Source organism: Malaclemys terrapin, chromosome 13 (assembly GCF_027887155.1).
Source record: "Malaclemys terrapin pileata isolate rMalTer1 chromosome 13, rMalTer1.hap1, whole genome shotgun sequence".
Lineage (NCBI taxonomy): Eukaryota > Metazoa > Chordata > Testudines > Emydidae > Malaclemys > Malaclemys terrapin.
In genome coordinates this window covers 26,939,550-26,958,416 of record NC_071517.1, presented here as the reverse complement: position 1 = coordinate 26,958,416, position 18,867 = coordinate 26,939,550, and the positions used below count along the sequence as shown (strand labels likewise).

The 18,867-nt window shown below is 48.2% G+C and overlaps 1 protein-coding gene across 2 annotated transcripts; it reads right to left on the bottom strand.

The window, feature by feature from the left end:
- Positions 1 to 460: 460 nt before the first annotated feature.
- On the bottom strand, positions 461 to 6,146 carry LOC128848284 (zinc finger protein 501-like). Of its 2 annotated transcripts, none has more exons than XM_054048193.1 (4): positions 4,990 to 6,146; positions 2,793 to 2,919; positions 2,065 to 2,178; positions 461 to 1,712 (listed from the first exon to the last, which is right to left on the bottom strand). In XM_054048193.1, exons 2-4 carry the CDS (start codon positions 2,917 to 2,919, stop codon positions 481 to 483), a joined length of 1,473 nt encoding a protein of 490 aa, XP_053904168.1. In that variant the 5' UTR covers positions 4,990 to 6,146; the 3' UTR covers positions 461 to 480. The 2 variants fall into 2 exon arrangements, with proteins under 2 accessions (XP_053904168.1, XP_053904169.1); XM_054048194.1 differs by having other exon boundaries at positions 461 to 1,709.
- Between the last annotated feature and the right edge of the window lie 12,721 nt (positions 6,147 to 18,867).

Below are 18,867 nucleotides of genomic sequence, written 5' to 3'. Positions count from 1 at the left end.
GATGCCGTGCGAGCACCAAATGAAGGCACCCCCACATTCAAGCTCTTTCTTCTGTGAATTATCTGATGGGGACTAATGTGTGAGCTTAGAATGAATCTTTTTCTGCAGCCATTGAAGCTTTTCCCACAATCTAAGTATTTATGTGCTCTCTCTCTTTCATAGATTGTCTGTGAAACAAGGTTTGAGCTTCGAATGAAACTTTTTCCACAGTTGAGGCATTTATAGATTCTGTCCTATGTGAATTCTCCGATGTTTAGGAAGGTATGACCTGGGATTGAAGCTTTTCCCACCATTCAAGTATTTATGTGGATTCTCTCTTATGTGGACTGTCTGGATGTGTAATAAGGTGTGAGTTCTGACTGAAACTTTTCCTACACTGGAGGCATTTTCACAATTTCCCCCCTTGTGGGTTCTCCCATGCTTAATAAGGCCTGTCCGCTGACTGAAGCTTTTCCCACAGTCCAAACATTTATAGGGTTTCTACCGCATGTGGATTCTCCCATGTCTAATAAGGATTGAGCGCCAACTGAAGCTTTTCCCACAGTCCAAACATTTATAGGGTCTCTCTCCCATGTTTTTCCCATCATCCAAGCATTTATGGGGTCTCCGTCTTGTGTGAATTGTCTGATGTCTAATAAGGTGTGAGTCCTGACTGAAACTTTTCCCACAGTCAAAGCATTTATAGGGTTTCTCTCCTGTGTGGATTTTCTTATGTCTAATAATGCTTGAGCACCGACTGAAACTTTTCCCACAGTCCAAGCATTTATATGGTCTCTCTCCTGTGTGGGTCCTCTCATGTGCAATAAGGGCTGATGGTCCACTGAAATTTTTTCCACAGTCCAGGCATTTATAGGGTTTCTCTCCTGTGTGGGTTCTCTGATGTTTAATCAGAACTGATTTCTCATTGAAGCTTTTCCCACAGTCCAAGCATTTAAAGGGTTGATCTCCTGTGTGGGTTCTCTGATGTTTAATCTGAGCCGATCTCTGACTGAAGCTTTTCCCACAGTCAAAGCATTTATAGGGTTTCTCTCCTGTGTGGATTCTCCTATGTCTAATAAGGCTTGAGCACCGACTGAAATTTCTCCTACAGTACAAGCATTTATAAGGTTTCTCTCCCGTATGGGTTCTCTGATGTACAACAAGGGCTGATGGTACACTGAAACTTGTCCCACACTCAAGGCATTTATAGGGTTTCTCTCCTGTGTGTGTTCTCTGATGTTTAATTAGAGTTGATTTCTCATTGAAGCTTTTACCACAGTCAAAGCATTTATAGGGTTTCTCTCCTGTGTGGATTCTCCTATGGTTAGTAAGTCCTGAGTGCTGACTGAAACTTTTCCCACATGCAAGACACTTATAGGGTTTCTCTCCTGTGTGGATTCTCCTATGGTTAGTAAGTACTGAGCGCTGACTGAAGCTTTTCCCACAGTGCAAGCATTTATTGGGTTTCTTTTCCTTGTGATTAGTCCGCTGGGCTGTGGTTTCCTTGAGATCCTTGCCGCCTCTTTCACATTCAATGGATTCATCCACTTTCTTTATTGGGCGGTTTCCCAGGTTTCTCTCCGACCTGCGCAAATTACTGCAGGCTTTTCTCTGTTCCAAGCACTTGGAAAAATTCCCTTCAGCTCTTCTCAAAAAGGTTCCCTGCAGTTCCACTTCCTTGGGACCTTCCTGCTGTGGATTCCCCTCCTTGTTCTCACTCATTGTCTCATCTGCTGGAGGAGAGAGAGAATCCAGGCAGGAGTCATTGCCTGGGCTAGTACAAAGGACACAAAGGGGAATAGAAAAGTGGGAAAACACAACAACTGTTGGGGAGACTGAGAAATTGGATTCTGTCTCCATATCCCATCCAAACATTCACAGAGAAGTGAAGTCAGGGAAAAAACTCCTGATAGCTAACAGGGTGGGTGGGAAGCCATGAGCGATATCTGCCATGATGATATGACACCTGCTGACCACAGCCTGACCTGGGTGAGATGAGGCAGAACTGAGGGGGCTCACACCACATTTTCAGCTTTTTCCTTCATTTGCCATATACCTTGTGTGTCAGTGTCACTGACCCCTCACCTGTGCATGTGCCTCTTGGGATCTTCCTTTCCTCAGAGACCTGGAGATCTGGGACCCACGGCTCTTCCCCTGCTTCCAGCCGGGCAATCAGGTCAGGTTTAGAAATGGGGAGTCCTGCTCAGGGGGTGAAATCAGGCATGATGTGAGTGCACTGAGGATTGGTGGAGTATGTCCTCACAAAGGGCACATCTTGAGATTAAACTGACTCCATGATTTCCTGGGGGGTTGTGGGAGCTAAACTGATGGGAACATGGTAACTGAGCCCCCTTGGGAGAGGCAGATGTCTAGGGGAGGGGGGAATTGTCACACCCTTACTACGAGTTTTCAGGATCTGTGGGCTCTGGGGGACTTGCTGAGACACAAACAGCTCTGGTGTTAAACTTCTGTCTATGTCTAAACCACCAGAGCCCAGAGTCTTCCCCACACATGGAGCTATTCCCAGGAAGTGAGGTGAACAGAGATCCTGTGTGTGAGTGAGAATTAGTGCAGATAGGATAATACACAGCTCCTGTGAAAGCTGGAGGGATGGGGATAAAATAGCATGTCCATTAAGTTCATGACTCCCCTATCCCATTAGAGGGGGTATGGAGGTGAATGGCTCTCTCACACTGGGGCTGTGGACTATGTGACCCTTTCTCCTCTAATCTCACTGACCAAGGAAAAACCTGACCAAATGCAGGAATGCAGGCCCTATGGCTTCAAATAGCTGAGGGTAAATGAATCCTTACCCAGTGAGGTCACAATCTCATAATTCTCCTGCATGACATCTCTGTAAAGGGCTCTCTGACTGGGGTCCAGCAGAGCCCCCTGCCCTTTGGTGAAATACACAGCCACCTCCTCAAAGGTCACCGGCATCTGAAACAACAAGTGCTCCCCACTCAGTACCTGCTGCCCCGGCCACAATCCCACTATTCACGGAGGAAGAAGCACAAAAATAAGACAGCTCTGGGAGGGCCAGAAGAGCGGAATCCCACCCCACCCTGTTCAGAGTGGCCAGGAGGCTCCAGGGAACAGAGAGGTTGTGAAGGCTCCTTGTTCTTCCCAGCAGACAGAGGAGGGCAGGGTTTTCTCATTTACCACACACCTACCTACTAGGCACAGGCTGATGGGGGAAGCAGAGCTCTGGGCACGGAACAGTGACAGGAATCCCAACACCTTCCCTTTGTATTTCACTGCAATCTCTGGCTAGAAGGTTCAGGCTCCAGCACTCTGGTCTCTTTCCCCTGCCCTATCCAGGGAGTTGTTTCCTCTTTCAGAAACGGAGGATTGTTAACCCCACCCACAATGGGCCTGTTCATAAACCAGGCCCTAGGCTGAGCATGTCCCAGCAGGATTATCACACCCTGTCCCTCTCCCTGCCTCACCCTGTGTATTTCCTGCCCCTCCCCCTTTACAACAACCCTCCCCAGCAGCTCTCCTCAAAATATCCCCTACCTGAGCTGGCTTCCTCACAGCCATTTCCCTTCCCCGGCCCCTAGGAAGATGGGATGATCTGGAGCAAAATGTATTTTTTATTCTGCAGGCTGTCAGGGTGAGTAGGGCAATTGGGGAGGTTTCTGAATTAATTTTAGTCCATTTCACACTCTGATCCTCCCCCTGGGCCCTGTTCAATCCTGTCAACCCCAAACATTTAACATTCAGGAGTCAGACCCCCAAAATAATGAGATTGTTTTAAAAATATGGAAGTCTAAATTGGGAGTAGGGTATGGGAGGGGGATATTTACCTTGTAAATTCTGATCCCTTAGGGAAAAGTCCCCTGCCCACTCCCTAATGTTTGACCATTTCTAAGGAATAAGATTCCCCCCGGGTGCTGGACAGGGCTATGGTGACCAGACGTCCCGATAAAATCGGGACCGTCCCGATATTTAGGTATTTGTCCCGCGTCCCGATTGATCTTCAGTCGGGACGCTGCACTCCGCTTTTTTTTTTTTTTCCTCCGCCAGGAGCACTCAGCTGTTCTCGGCTTTTTTTTTTTCCTTCTCCTCTGACTGCGGGTGTATCAGCACAAAACGCGACACTCAGCTGTTCTCCCTTGGTTTTTTTCCCCCCCTCCTGAAAACCAGAGGCTGAAGGTATGCATAGCTAAGGGAGGGTGCATAATCTCCTCTGACTGCCCGCAGCACTTGGCTGTTCTCAGCTCCCGCCCCCGACTGCCGGCAGCACTGGGCCACAATAGGGAATTGGGAGAGGGAGCTGTTTGTGTCGTTACACCGGCAGCACTCGATTTTTGGTTTTTTTTGCTCTGCCAGTGACCCCCCCCCCCCCCCCTTGTGTCCGGATATTTTCTTCCTGTCATCTGGTCACCCTAGACGGGGCAGCCCCCTCTTCCTCTACTACCCCATGGGCTGGGGTAGCTGCCATTGTATCTCTCACCAACCCTCTCTCTTCTCCTATCCTCTGGCTCTCCCTTCCCCAGCCAGTCTCCACTTGCTCTCATATTCTCCCTCCAGCTTCCCCACAGCCCCTCTCCCCACATCCTGTCCCCTTTCCTTCTCTTTATCCCCCCCCTCCCACTCAGAGTTTCCCTCTATTCCAGTTCTGTTCCCCTGAGACCCACAATTCTCCCCCTGATTCCTGGGTATTCCCTCAGCCTCTCTTCAGCAGTCCCATAGTCCCATCCCGCCCCCAGCATCCCTGTCCCCTCACACATCCCTGTTCTCCCCTCAATGCCCTTTGGCTCTCAGAGCCCCCTGCCCCTCTTCAACCCCCTTCCAGCTCCCACACCCCTCTTGCTTCCCACATGTTGCTATCCCACCCCTAATCCCTCACATTCACTGCAAACCATGGAAGCTGGGGGCAGCTTTCCTCTGCCCAATGCAGGGAATCGCAGTCAGCCCAGCTGGGAGCAGTCTGGGGCATCCCCCTGCCCCTGCAGACAGACTGTACCGGGAGCGTCTTTCCCTGGGGAGGGGGGCAGGTCTCACCTTCTATCCACGTGGGGCTCTGCCTGGGAGCAGGGCTCTGGGTCCCAGTAAGGGGGAGTGGGACAGGCTGGGGTCTCTGCACTGGGACAGTCTGTCGGGGAGCAGTGGGACTGTTCCTCCCCCGCCTGCAGCCAGGGCTCTGGGGTCCCCAGCGGCAGCAGCCGAGGCCCAGGGGTCTTGCAACAGAGTCACTGCAGCGACTGCTATTCACTTCCTGCTGCCAGGCTGAGTGACCCCGGGAATCGCTCCGCCCGGCGCCTTCTGGGTCCTAGCGAGACCGATTGCACTGGGTCTCTTTTCTCCACATGTCTCTGTCTGCGAGCCCTGGTCTGAGCCTCGAGGGCTGTTCCCCTAGTTAAGGGCGTGGAATTGCGAGTGCTATGCCGCCAGCTTCCTCTGGTTACTTGTAGGATAAAATTAACTCATCACTGGGCTGTAGGAAAAAAACCTCCAATTCTCTCTCTTCGGCACTACATGCTACCCTTCACCCTGACTGGTAGCTGTTTGACATCTGTGTATTCTCCCTTTTGCTGCCATACAAGTTGCTGCTTCTGCCTTTCCCCATCCTGCAGTCCCAGGGCAGTAAGTTGTGCTGGATGGAGGCATTCCCACCGCAATATAGTACCTCTCACCTTTCCCCATTTTCTGGTCCAGGGGTAAGAAACTGTGATGGACGGGGTTAGTCTATCATAGTTTTACCACCTCTGCCTTTCTCTATCCTTTGGTCCAGGGCTGGTAAATTCTGACGGATGGGGACATTCCCATCAAAATTTGCTATCTCTCACCTTTCCCCATTCTCTGCCTTTCCCTATCTCCTAGTACAGGGGTGGAAACTTGTGATGGATATCGGATATGCCTGTCACAATTTTCTACTTCTACCTTTGCCCATCCCCTTCAGGGGTGCCAGAACACGGGGGCGGGCCCAAGGGGACACAGCCTGTCCACTTTTCTCCATGGTCTAGCCCCCAGTCCCTCCTCTTTTCCCTGAGGCCCTGCCCCCTGGCCAGGCCAGATTCAGAAGCTGGAGCCCAGCCCAGGTAAGAGAGGCCATGGGGAGCCCAGGCAGCTGTAGGGAGACATGGACTCTCCACCTGCCCAGGATGGGTGTGTGTGTGTGTGTGTGTGAAAGAGCAGCCTCTGGACGATGTCCCCGTCACTCGCGCCCCCCACTCCAGGCAGATGGAGGGTCTGTGACTCCCCACACCTGCCCTGGCAGCTCTTACCATTGTCTTGTCAGGGTAAGAGCCATACAGGCAGTTGTGGGGTGCCTCAGACCCTTCACCTGCCCGGGGGGGGGGCAGGGACATGGGCTGGGGGCTGCTCTCGGGCCCCCCACCCTGGCAGGTGGAGGGGCCCAGGCTGCCTGGCCCAGCTGCACCTTCCAGCTTCATTGGGGGGCGGGGTCTCAAGTGGGAGAGAAGGTGTGGGGTGGGTCTACAGAAGGAGCAGGGCCTCATGGTTTCCCCACTTTAGGAAGAATCCCTCACCCCTGCCTCTGCTCCAGACCTTTCTTTATCCTCTGATTCAGAGGTAGCTCGTTGTGATGAATGCCTATATGCCTATCAGAGTTTGCTGCTTTTATCTTTCTCCATTCCTGATACAGGGTAACAAATTGTGATGGATGAGGGTACACCTGTGACAGTTTTCCTTCCTCTTCCTTTCCTCATCTTCAGGAGGGGGTAATAAATTCTGATGGATGGGAAATTCTCATTGCAATTTACTCCCCTCACTCTCCCTATCCTTTGTGGAAGCAGAGAAAAGAACTGACAGAAGGGAACTGCAATGCGTGATGGTTGTTAGCAAGAGTCAGGCTTCGTTAGCAAGAGACAGTCTTTGTTAGCAAGAGTCAAGCTAGCTGTGACCCTGATAACCCTGATAACGCGAGATTTGTAGAAGCGAGGATTGTGTGAGGATTGTGTGAGACGGGTGAGAAAGAGCTGTGTAAGAAGTCATTGTGACCTCAGTGTAGATAAGGTATAGAAACTAATTGTATGTAGGCAAGAGTCAAAACAAGTAAGGAAATGAGATATCAAGATGGCCTATGTATAAACAAAATGCAGCTGTCCCTCATTATTTCTGTAATAAAAGGTATAAATGCTTGCTGTAATTAGTTACCAGAGAGAGACCTACTTGCTCTCTCCTCTGCACATGTGAGAGTTAATAATAAAGCCTCTGACTTGCTGCACCTAAACAAAAACAGTGAGAACTCAGTTTTTCTCCGACAATTTGGGGGCTCGTCCGGGATGGCAACGCCCACTGAGGCAACGGCAGCTGCTACGGATCGTTCCCCTTCGAACCCCATGGCGCCACAATAGAGGTAAGAGACCTTTTGAAATCTCTATTGGGGTGTCGGAGGAGGACTGTCCGTGGGGCCGTCTGCCCCTGTTGGGCTCACGCCATCCGAACTTATTGACTGTGCAGCAAGGTCAGATGCTGAGCGGCGTAATAGGGGAATTGTTTGCCGCCCCCTGTAAGCATATGCTAGGTGCATAGGGTTTGCACCTGTATTGAGGAGTTGTTACTGCCTCAAGAGGGGTTTTTACCGCCTCAAGTGATGCATCAAGGTACTTGGGAATAGTACCTGGAGGTACTCAGGAGTAGTACCTGGTATAAGGCCTTGGTATGTTGGTGTGTGTGTGTGTGTGTGTGTGTGTGTACACAGTGTGAATTGAGTGTTACCGGAAGACGCCCAGAGTACTCTGCGAAGTCTTTTGGCTCGTGACCAGAACTACTCTAACGCAAGCCCGGTAACTAGAGGATCTTTTAGGAGATCCGACCCATGTAGGTTGACTCGGCCTGGCATCGTCCGGCGAGGGGGCTACCTGGGTCTAGGAGTGTGTGCACCCATCTTCCCTCCCCTTTTCCTCTCCGTGTGAGCCACTGACAGTCTGACCATCTCACTGGATGCAACAGAGTAAGCGGCGCTTTCTCTCTGAGATTAGCCGACGCTCTTTGCTGAAGGGAGGTGTAGGGGGTCATGGCTATCCTCGTTAGTCACTCCTGTGTGAATACCCTGTAGGGAGAGATCCTTAGTTTATGAGCCGCTAGCGCGGACAGGGCATCCTTCCCCCTTTGAGTGTGTGATTGGAAAATGGGTGGGGGACAGTCTAAGTCTTCCCTTTCACCCCCTAAGGGTACCCCAGCTTATTTCATGTACGTACATTATGGCCCGAAAACCTGCAGGTATTTAGATAATTGGAATCTTTACACGCGTGCTAATCCATCTAAACAATGTCCACTAGAAGGTACCTTTGATTTAGACAAACTTAAATACCTTAAAGAAACTCTGGCTTCACCAAAAGCCTCTGATACACAGTGGGAGCAATTTGTCTGTTGGTGGGAGGAAGCAACAAAGAGACTCCACGAGTCTCGAGTGCGGAGTCTAAAGGACTCCCAGGAAAAGTTAAAAGCCCAAGTGCAACATTTACAGCTTAAATGCAAGGCATCCAGCTGTTTAACCCCTAGAGCGATTCCTTCTGCTCCTGTGTATCCTAATCCTGTTCAAGCAATTCCTTCTGCTCCCCTTTATCCCCAATTAGTTAGGTCTGACAGTGAGGAGGAAACTGCTGAGGATATTTTAGATTTCTTCAGTAACATTCAGCAGCAGCAGCAGCCCGTGCTGCCTCCTCCCCCTGCACAGCATGGGTCTGCTAACGAATCTCACCCGGCAGTGCCTGTTTCACCACTGCATGTATCAGCTGCACACATTGTTCTCTCTTCCCCTGGGAGAGAAGCCTCCTCTTCACCACAAAGAGGTGATTCTGAGCCTCCCAGTAGCTCCCCTGATTCTAATCCCTCTGAGGAAAGTACCCGTTATCTTACTAGAAGTGTGGCACATGCACTCCAGGTTCCTTTAAGAGGCCTGGAACTATTTCTCAAATGCGTACTTTTCTTGGCATGACTGGGTACTGTAGACAATGGATTTTAGGCTATGCAACAATGATTAAACCCTTACAGGATCTGACTAAGTCAGGTACCCCTGAGCCTCTTCCTTGGTCTCCAGAGGCTGAACAAGCTTTTGTTGCTATCAAGCAAAGTCTGTCCAGTGCACCAGCCCTGGGACTTCCTGATTATGCTAAACCATTCACTCTTTTCTGTCATGAGCGTAATGGGTTTGCTTTGGCTGTATTAACGCAAAGGCACGGAGACAAACACCGTCCCATTGCTTATTACAGTACTGCCCTAGATGCTGTGGCAGCTGGATTTCCCCCTTGCCTGCGTGCTGTAGCTGCAGCAGCTCTTGCTGTACAGGTATCTGAATCTATTGTCTTAGGATCTCCTTTGATTGTTGCTGTTCCTCATGCTGTGGCTGCTCTCTTGTTAAAATCTAAGACACAGCATCTATCCACTTCTCGTCTTACAAAATATGAGCTTGTCTTGTTGTCTTCATCTCATATTACTTTGGCTCGTTGCCCTGTTCTAAATCCTGCCTCCTTGTTGCCTGGGCCCAAAGACGGAGACCCACATGACTGTGTGTCTGTGACATCGGTTCTCTCTCGTCCAAGAGATGATTTACTAGATGTGCCTTTGCAAAATCCTGATCTTATTTACTTTGTAGATGGTTCGTGCTTGCGAGATTCTAAGGGCAAATTGGTTGCTGGTTATGCTGTGTGTTCTGCACATGCTGTTATTGAAAGTGCTTTCCTTCCTTCTGTGTTTTCTGCTCAAGTGGCCGAACTTGTGGCTTTAACTCGAGCCTGCATTCTCGCTCAGGATCAAGCAGTTACAATCTATACAGACTCTCGTTATGCTTTTGGAGTGGTACATGATTATGGGTTGCTCTGGAAGTATAGAGGTTTTCTTACATCCACTGGTTCTCCTATTAAGAACAGTCTGTATGTCTCTGCTCTTTTAGATGCTCTTTTATTGCCCAAAGCTATAGCTGTCGTGAAATGTACAGCTCACCAGACCCCTCGTGATGAAGTTACCCGTGGAAATGCTTTGGCAGACTCTGCAGCCAAAGCAGCGGCCCTTTCTGCACCTCAGGCTGAATATACTTGTGCTTTGATTGAACAGCCTCCACTAGCCTCCCTTGAGGATCTGGCCAAGATCCAGGAAGCTGCATCGGCAGCTGAGAAACGTTTTTGGAGTGCTAATGGCTGTATTCTACACCCTGACCATCTTTGGCGTGCCCCAGCTGGTTGCCTGGTTGCACCGAAGATGCTAATGCCCTATCTTGCTCGTGTATACCACGGAATGGCTCACGTGAGCAAAGGGGGGATGGTTGCTGCGGTTAACCGAGATTGGTGTGCGTTCGGGTTCCCAGTCATTGCACATCACTACTGTCAACAATGTGTGATTTGTCAGCAGCATAACATTGGTAAAGCTGTTAAAGTTAGGCAGGCAGCTCACCCTCCCCCTTGGGGACCTTTTGTAAATATTCAGATTGATTTTATTCAACTGTCTAAATGTTGTGGCTATGAATATGTATTGGTTTTGGTGGATGTATTTTCAAATTGGGTTGAAGCTTTTCCCTGCAGGAAAGCAGATGCCAGGACTGTTGTGAAACTTCTGCTTAAAGATTTTGTACCACGATTTGGCATCCCTGTGAGTATCAACAGTGACCGTGGAACTCATTTTACCGGACAGATTGTAAAGGAGTTATGTGCAGCTTTGCAGATTCAACACAACCTTCACTGTCCCCACCATCCGCAGTCTGCTGGGACAGTGGAACGCCAGAATGGAATTCTGAAAAATAAACTGGCCAAGATTTGTGCTGAAACAAACTTGAAGTGGCCAGATGCCCTTCCTCTGGCACTAATGAGTATGAGGGCCATTCCCAATCGAAAGACTGGACTCAGCCCTCATGAGATTCTGACAGGGCGCCCGATGAGACTACCAACTGCGCCCCCACTGACCCTAGCTCAGATGGACATTCATTTAATGGATGACACAATGCTTAAGTATTGTCAGGCACTAATGAAATGTGTTAAGTCTTTCTATACACAGGTGAAAGAAGCACTACCCAAGGATCCTGTGCAGCCCTGCCACTCGCTGGAACCAGGAGACTGGGTCTACATAAAGGTCCATCAGCGAAAGACTGCCTTGGCTCCACGCTGGAAAGGCCCTTTCCAAGTCCTGTTAACCACTAACACTGCTGTGAAGTGCCAAGGACTGCCCACCTGGACCCATGCTTCGCACTGCAAAAAGACCCCTCCGCCTGGAGAGGATTCTCCAGCTGCTGATCAGCCTATTTCTCCTGCTAACTCTGCTGTGCCTCCTGGACAGCAGGGAAAGAGGACAAGGTGAAGTGCTAGTAACCTCTCCCTTGTCCACTGACAGATCTACTGTGCCTTTGAATTCTTTTACAGGAATCACACCAGTACAGGGTGAAGTGCTAGTAACCTCTCCCCGGTATTATGGTGAATCACAACTGCTTTTGAAGAAGAAAAGAAGAAACACTCACTCTGCTGAAACCACCAAAGTCCAGAACTTTCTAACTACAAAAGACATTAAGAACTGGCCCTGGTGGAAGAAACGAAGTATTGTTTATTGGCAAGGAGGGAACTGTGGGGAACGTTCCTGGGAATGTGGGGTCCAGTGGTGGGGTGGATTCTTTCCAGGATCAGGGCTTTGTGCTTATGGACAGGTACCTTCAGGATGCACTGCCCTCCCTAATTGGCTTTCAGATGATAAATATCAAAAACGCCTTGCCACCACAAAGACTACACCTACCACTAGTCCCTTGACCCTTGCCACCACCACTGTAACTTATCCAGATACAAACAGTACTACACATTCCAATGATGAGAAATTGGGCCAACTAGAGAAGGCCATAGGCCTTGTTTCTGGAGCACAACTAACCCAGGTACAGGCTGGAGTTGGTGAGTTACATGTTATCTCCGCCCTTAGTTCTATGACCCAGAAGTTACTGACAGAGATGGTATTGAATATCACTGAGGCTGGGAAGGCATTGCAGTGGGATCTAGCATGCTCAGAGATTCAGGATTTCTTGAATGACCAGCTAATGGCCATTCGGAATGATCTAGAGCACCAGGCTTGGCCCACTGCCCTTACAGACACGTCAGGAGTGCCATCTGACCTGTGGCCATGGAGACATACTTGGAAACTTTCTGGGTGGAAGTGTGGACGTTCTCAGTGCTCCTTCCAAGCATATGGACCGGTACAGGGGGTGTGGGCTCCCACATACCGTATCCTGCCGGGTCCATGGGGAGGATGCATATGGGATTGGGTAATTCATCGAGACATCTGGGAAATTAGACCACCTGGTATGCCCAATCGATTTTTAGTTAGTGCTCCTAGGATTACACCTGACATTTGGATGGGGTTAGGTAACCTGTGGATATTCTGGCCATTAGAACCCCCACAGCTTCAGTGTACACGTAAACTGAAGCCAGGAGAAGTCGTCACTGTCTATGACTACGTTTGCTGGGAGGGTAGGGGACAAGGAACTACCCTGACAGGACACTTACTCTTCCAAGCTAATGATAGCTGTGTGTATGTTAATGACACCATATCACAAGACATACATTTTAATCTCACTACCACTGCAGGCAATCATATCATTTACTGGCCTGCAGATAGAGTTTTTCAAGTAGCCCTTAGGTTCCAGATACCCTTTAATTGGACTAGTTTACTATCTGATAGATTTCAAAATTTGCTTTCATTGTTACCTGAGATTCAGAAAAATCTCTGAGGTACAAGGGCAAATTCACATGCTTCAAAATGTATATCAAGTAGAAAAGTATGCCTTTCACACTGCTTATAGAGTATCTACCTTATGTACTAAATATGATGTATTGTGCTTTATGACAAAGGCTGTACAACAACCCCATTATAGTATTGCTATGGGAATGTTATTGCTTGTATTGTTATTAGTTAGTTTAGGATTATGTTATTGTTGTTGTAAAAGACGTAATAATAGTAATACCTTTCATGTTCATGCTAATCATGCATTATCATTGCATCCAATCAAAACCCCTAAGGTTGAAGCATCTAATTTAGAATCTGAAGTCCAGGACTTGATGCAAATAGAGATTTGAGAATGTTTGTTGTACTAGAAGTACAAAAGGGGGGGGTTGTGGAAGCAGAGAAAAGAACTGACAGAAGGGAACTGCAATGCATGATGGTTGTTAGCAAGAGTCAGGCTTCGTTAGCAAGAGACAGTCTTTGTTAGCAAGAGTCAAGCTAGCTGTGACCCTGATAACCCTGATAACGCGAGATTTGTAGAAGTGAGGATTGTGTGAGGATTGTGTGAGACGGGTGAGAAAGAGCTGTGTAAGAAGTCATTGTGACCTCAGTGTAGATAAGGTATAGAAACTAATTGTATGTAGGCAAGAGTCAAAACAAGTAAGGAAATGAGATATCAAGATGGCCTATGTATAAACAAAATGCAGCTGTCCCTCATTATTTCTGTAATAAAAGGTATAAATGCTTGCTGTAATTAGTTACCAGAGAGAGACCTACTTGCTCTCTCCTCTGCACATGTGAGAGTTAATAATAAAGCCTCTGACTTGCTGCACCTAAACAAAAACAGTGAGAACTCAGTTTTTCTCCGACACCTTTATCTTTCCCAATTCCTGGTCCAGAGGCCACAAGTTGTGACAGAGAGAGGTATGTCTGTCACAGTTTGCTACCTCTGTCTTTTCCCATCCTCTGATCCATTGGTAGCAAGTTGAGATGAATGGGGGCATGACTGTCATAATTTGCTACCCCCTTCCCATCCTTTGGTCCATGTGTAGCGAATTATGACACACAATAAGGCTGCCGCTGTCACAATTTGCTATCATTGAGAAATCTCTATTTTAGATTTCGATGCAAAGAAAGGTATTTTTATTATTTGGAAAAGCATTCTACAGAATTACACTGCAGGGCTATTGTATGTAACCTCCTGAATGAAGGTGTTGTTATTTCTTTATTAGTCTCTTTCCATTGTAGATTACACTGTTAGGAGTAGCTCAGAAATGTGAGTACTGACCTGAGGGCTGACCGTGTGTTCTACAACCAAGTATCAAGTGTGAACTCCTCAAACACTGTAACAGCTTTACCATAGAGTTATAGACAGTCCCCTTGGATACTCCTTCTTGCCACCCAGGCAAGCCTGCCTTTGTGATAGATGATCCATTGTGTCAAAAATCACAACAATATTTGCTTTCTCCCAAAGGACCAGTCATTTACCTCAGTTCAATTGCAGGTCAGATCTCAAACCAAAGACAACACTTGTAACCAATCCTGTAACAAATTACTAACGATTTATTGGCTAAAAGAAGGAAATGAGAGTTATTTCAAAGGTTAAAGCAGGCAAATGTATACACACAAACGAGTTACAATCGTAAGTTTCAAAAGATAATAGAAGCTTCTATGATAAGCAAGCTCTGTATGTCCTTTAGAACTAGCCCAAGCTGAGTAGCTGCAGCTGTCTCACTTTGGCCTTGGCTACACTTGCAGCTGTACAGTGCTGTGAGGTAAACCTGTCTTCGTACAGCTGAGTAGGGAAAAGCGCTGCAGTCTGTCCACACTGACAGCTGACAGCACAGTTTTGTGGCCACACTTGCAACATTTGCAGCTGTGTTGGGAGCGGTGCATTATGGGCAGCTATCCCAGCATTCGTGTGGCTGCAACGTGCTTCTCAAAATGGGGGATGGATTGTGACAGAGAGTGTGGGGGAAAAAAGAGTGCTTTTTGGAGCATGTCAGCTCTCTATTTTGCAAGTTCCGAACTCCCGGCCCCCTGCTCATTCATTTACTCACTCAAAGCAAGCTGCAAACTGTTTGCTTTTCTCTGTGGTACGAGCTTTGAAACCGGCACTTCCGCATTCCTGCAGCCGGTCATAACAATGAAGAGGATTGGCCACTTGACAAGGTACACCCATGAGTCGTAGCCACTCCTCTGCTGCTGTTATTCCTCTTGGAGATGTGGAGTACCTACAGCGGTGTACCCAGGGAGATACAGCTCTGTAAGTGCCCTGCCAGTGTGGAAGGGGAGTGAGTTACAGTGCTGGGGGAGGCTTTACAGCGCTGTAACTTGCAAGTGTAGCCAAGGCCTTTGTGCCTAAAACACTAAAACATCTTCCCTCCCCCCCCCCCCCCCCCCCGGCCCACCAGCATCCAAGCAGCATAGAGATCATTCTGGCTAGGCATTGTTAACTGATGGGATCAGTGTTTGGGCCTCCAGCTCCTCTACATGGGTGTGGGGGGAAGCAATCAACTAAGTCTTTTGTCCACAATTTTCCACAATAGCTTGTCTGATGGCTGTAAACCTTCTTGTGTTGGACAGGAGATGACACCTCCTGTGATACACTAGTATTTCACACTTGGGAATGCTTCTCTTCTGACTGGGGAGCGTTCCTGGTTTCATAACAAAGGCCTTGGCTACACTTGCAGATGTACAGCGCTGTGAGTTAAACCTGACTTCGTGCAGCTGAGTAGGGAAAGCGCTGCAGTCTGTCCACACTGACAGCTGCCCAGCGCACTGTCGTGGCCACATTTGCTGCAATTGCAGCGCTATTGGGAGCAGTGCATTATGGGCAGCTATCCCACAGAGCACCTTTTCCCATTCTGGCACCATGGGTTGTGGGAAGGGGGCGTGGGTGCGGGGCATTCTGGGTCCTGTCCCAATGCCCCGTGATGCATCGCTTCGCATCCCAGAAATCCCTTTGTTTCCGTTCACCTTTGGCACCATCTTTCAACAGTTTCTGTGCAGCGCGATCTGTCTGCGGGAAATGGAGCCCGAACTGCTGAGGCGTATGCTGACTTATCTCGCCAGCACGTCACGTTTGGTTATCAAACTATTCCTTAAGATCCAAAGTGACAGTGAGAGTGAGGAGTCCGACGATGCTATCAAGCCACGTAACGCGTACGACACGAAATTGCTTGTGGCATACATGGACATGCTCAGCACCGTGGAACGCCGCTTTTGGGCTCAGGAAACAAGCACCGAGTGGTGGGATCACATCATCATGAAAGTCTGGGATGACGAGCAGTGGCTGCAGAACTTTCGGATGAGAAAAGCCACTTTCATGGGACTGTGTGAGGAGCTTGCCCCCACCCTGCGGCGCAAGGACACGAGATTGAGAGCTGCCCTGCCAGAGGAGAAGCGGGTGGCTATTGCAATCTGGAAGCTGGCAACTCCAGACAGCTACTGGTCAGTCGCAAACCAGTTTGGAGTGGGAAAGTCGACTGTTGGAATCATGTTGATGTAAGTTTGCAAGGCCATTAATCGCATCCTACTCAGAAGAACCATGACTCTGGGTAACGTGCAGGAAATAGTGGATGGCTTTGCACAAATGGGGTTCCCTAACTGTGATGGGGCGATAGATGGGACGCACATTCCTATTATGGCACCACCCCATCTAGGATCCGAGTACGTTAATCGGAAGGGGTATTTCTATATGGTTCTCCAGGCGCTTGTGGATCACCATGGGCGTTTCATTGACATTAACAAAGGCTGGCCCGGAAAGGTGCATGACGCACGCAACTTTCAGAACACTTGGCTGTTCAGGAAGATGCAGGCCGGGACTTTTTTCCCAGAGTGGAAGATCACGGTAGGGGAAGTTGAAATGCCCATTGTGATCCTTGGAGATCCCGCTTACCCGTTAATGCCGTGGCTCATGAAACCCTACACAGGGAGCCTTGACAGCAGCAAGGAATGGTTCAACTACAGGCTGAGCCGGTGCCGAATGACTGTGGAGTGTGTCTTTGGCCGTTTAAAGGCCTGCTGGCGATCTCTGTATGGGAAGCTGGACTTGGCCAAAAACAGCATCCCCGCGGTTATATCCGCGTGCTGTGCCCTCCATAATATTTGTGAAGGGAAGGGTGAAAGCTTTACTCAGGCATGAACCTCTGAGGTTCAACACCTGGAGGGTGAATTTGCACAGCCAGAGAGCAGGGCTATTACAGGGGCCCAGCACGGGGCTGCAAGGATTAGGGATGCCTTGAGGGAGCAATTTGAGGCTGAAAACCAGCAGTGATATCTGGTACCCTGCACGGGAGTGAAGTGCAGTAGTTCCAATCTTTAGGAATCAGTGTCTGCTTAGCAGACAAATCATAGAATCATAGAATCATAGATTATAGGACTGGAAGGGACCTCGAGAGGTCATCGAGTCCAGTCCCCTGCCCGCATGGCAGGACCAAATACTGTCTAGACCATCCCTGATAGACATTTATCTAACCTACTCTTAAATATCTCCAGAGACGGAGATTCCACAACCTCCCTAGGCAATTTGTTCCAGTGTTTAACCACCCTGACACTTAGGAACTTTTTCCTAATGTCCAACCTAGACCTCCCTTGCTGCAGTTTAAACCCATTGTTTCTGGTTCTATCCTTAGAGGCTAAGGTGAACAAGTTCTCTCCCTCCTCCTCATGACACCCTTTTAGATACCTGAAAACTGCTATCATGTCCCCTCTCAGTCTTCTCTTCTCCAAACTAAACAAACCCAGTTCTTTCAGCCTTCCTTCATAGGTCATGTTCTCAAGACCTTTAATCATTCTTGTTGCTCTTCTTTGGACCCTTTCCAATTTCTCCACATCTTTTTTAAAATGCGGCGCCCAGAACTGGACACAATACTCCAGCTGAGGCCTAACCAGAGCAGAGTAGAGCGGAAGAATGACTTCTCGTGTCTTGCTCACAACACACCTGTTAATGCATCCCAGAATCATGTTTGCTTTTTTTGCAACAGCATCACACTGTTGACTCATATTTAGCTTGTGGTCCACTATAACCCCTAGATCCCTTTCTGCCGTACTCCTTCCTAGACAGTCTTTTCCCATTCTGTATGTGTGAAATTGATTTTTCCTTCCTAAGTGGAGCACTTTGCATTTGTCTTTGTTAAACTTCATCCTGTTTAACTCAGACCATTTCTCCAATTTGTCCAGATCATTTTGAATTATGACCCTGTCCTCCAAAGTAGTTGCAATCCCTCCCAGTTTGGTATCATCCGCAAACTTAATAAGCGTACTTTCTATGCCAATATCTAAGTCGTTGATGAAGATATTGAACAGAGCCGGTCCCAAAACAGACCCCTGCGGAACCCCACTCGTTACGCCTTTCCAGCAGGATTGGGAACCATTAATAACAACTCTCTGAGTACGGTTATCCAGCCAGTTATGCACCCACCTTATAGTAGCCCCATCTAATTTGTATTTGCCTAGTTTATCGATAAGAATATCATGCGAGACCGTATCAAATGCCTTACTAAAGTCTAGGTATACCACATCCACCACTTCACCCTTATCCACAAGGCTCGTTATTCTATCAAAGAAAGCTATCAGATTGGTTTGACACGATTTGTTCTTCACAAATCCATGCTGGCTGTTCCCTATCACCTTACCACCTTCCAAGTGTTTGCAGATGATTTCCTTAATTACTTGCTCCATTATCTTCCCTGGCACAGAAGTTAAACTAACTGGTCTGTAGTTACCTGGGTTGTTTTTATTTCCCTTTTTATAGATGGGCACTATATTTGCCCTTTTCCAGTCTTCTGGAATCTCTCCCGTCTCCCATGACTTTCCAAAGATAATAGCTAGAGGCTCAGATACCTCCTCTATTAGCTCCTTGAGTATTCTAGGATGCATTTCATCAGGCCCGGGTGACTTGCAGGCATCTAACTTTTCTAAGTGATTTTTAACTTGTTCTTTTTTTATTTTATCCGCTAAACCTACCCCCTTCCCATTAGCATTCACTATGTTAGGCATTGCTTCAGACTTCTCGGTGAAGACCGAAACAAAGAAGTCATTAAGCATCTCTGCCATTTCCAAGTTTCCTGTTACTGTTTCTCCCTCTTCACTAAGCAGTGGGCCTACCCTGTCTTTGGTCTTCCTCTTGCTTCTAATGTATTGATAAAAAGTCTTCTTGTTTCCTTTTATTCCCGTAGCTAGTTTGAGCTCATTTTGTGCCTTTGCCTTTCTAATCTTGCCCCT

Excerpts from the sequence above, each read along its gene's own strand:
- LOC128848284 (XM_054048193.1), bottom strand. The coding sequence starts at position 2,919 with ATGCCGGTGACCTTTGAGGAGGTGGCTGTGTATTTCACCAAAGGGCAG. Across the intron at positions 2,179-2,792 it reads TGAGATTGTGACCTCACTGG|GACTCCCCATTTCTAAACCT; the intron begins GTAAGGATTCAT and ends CCCCCTGAGCAG. Across the intron at positions 1,713-2,064 it reads CCCAAGAGGCACATGCACAG|CAGATGAGACAATGAGTGAG; the intron begins GTGAGGGGTCAG and ends TCTCTCCTCCAG.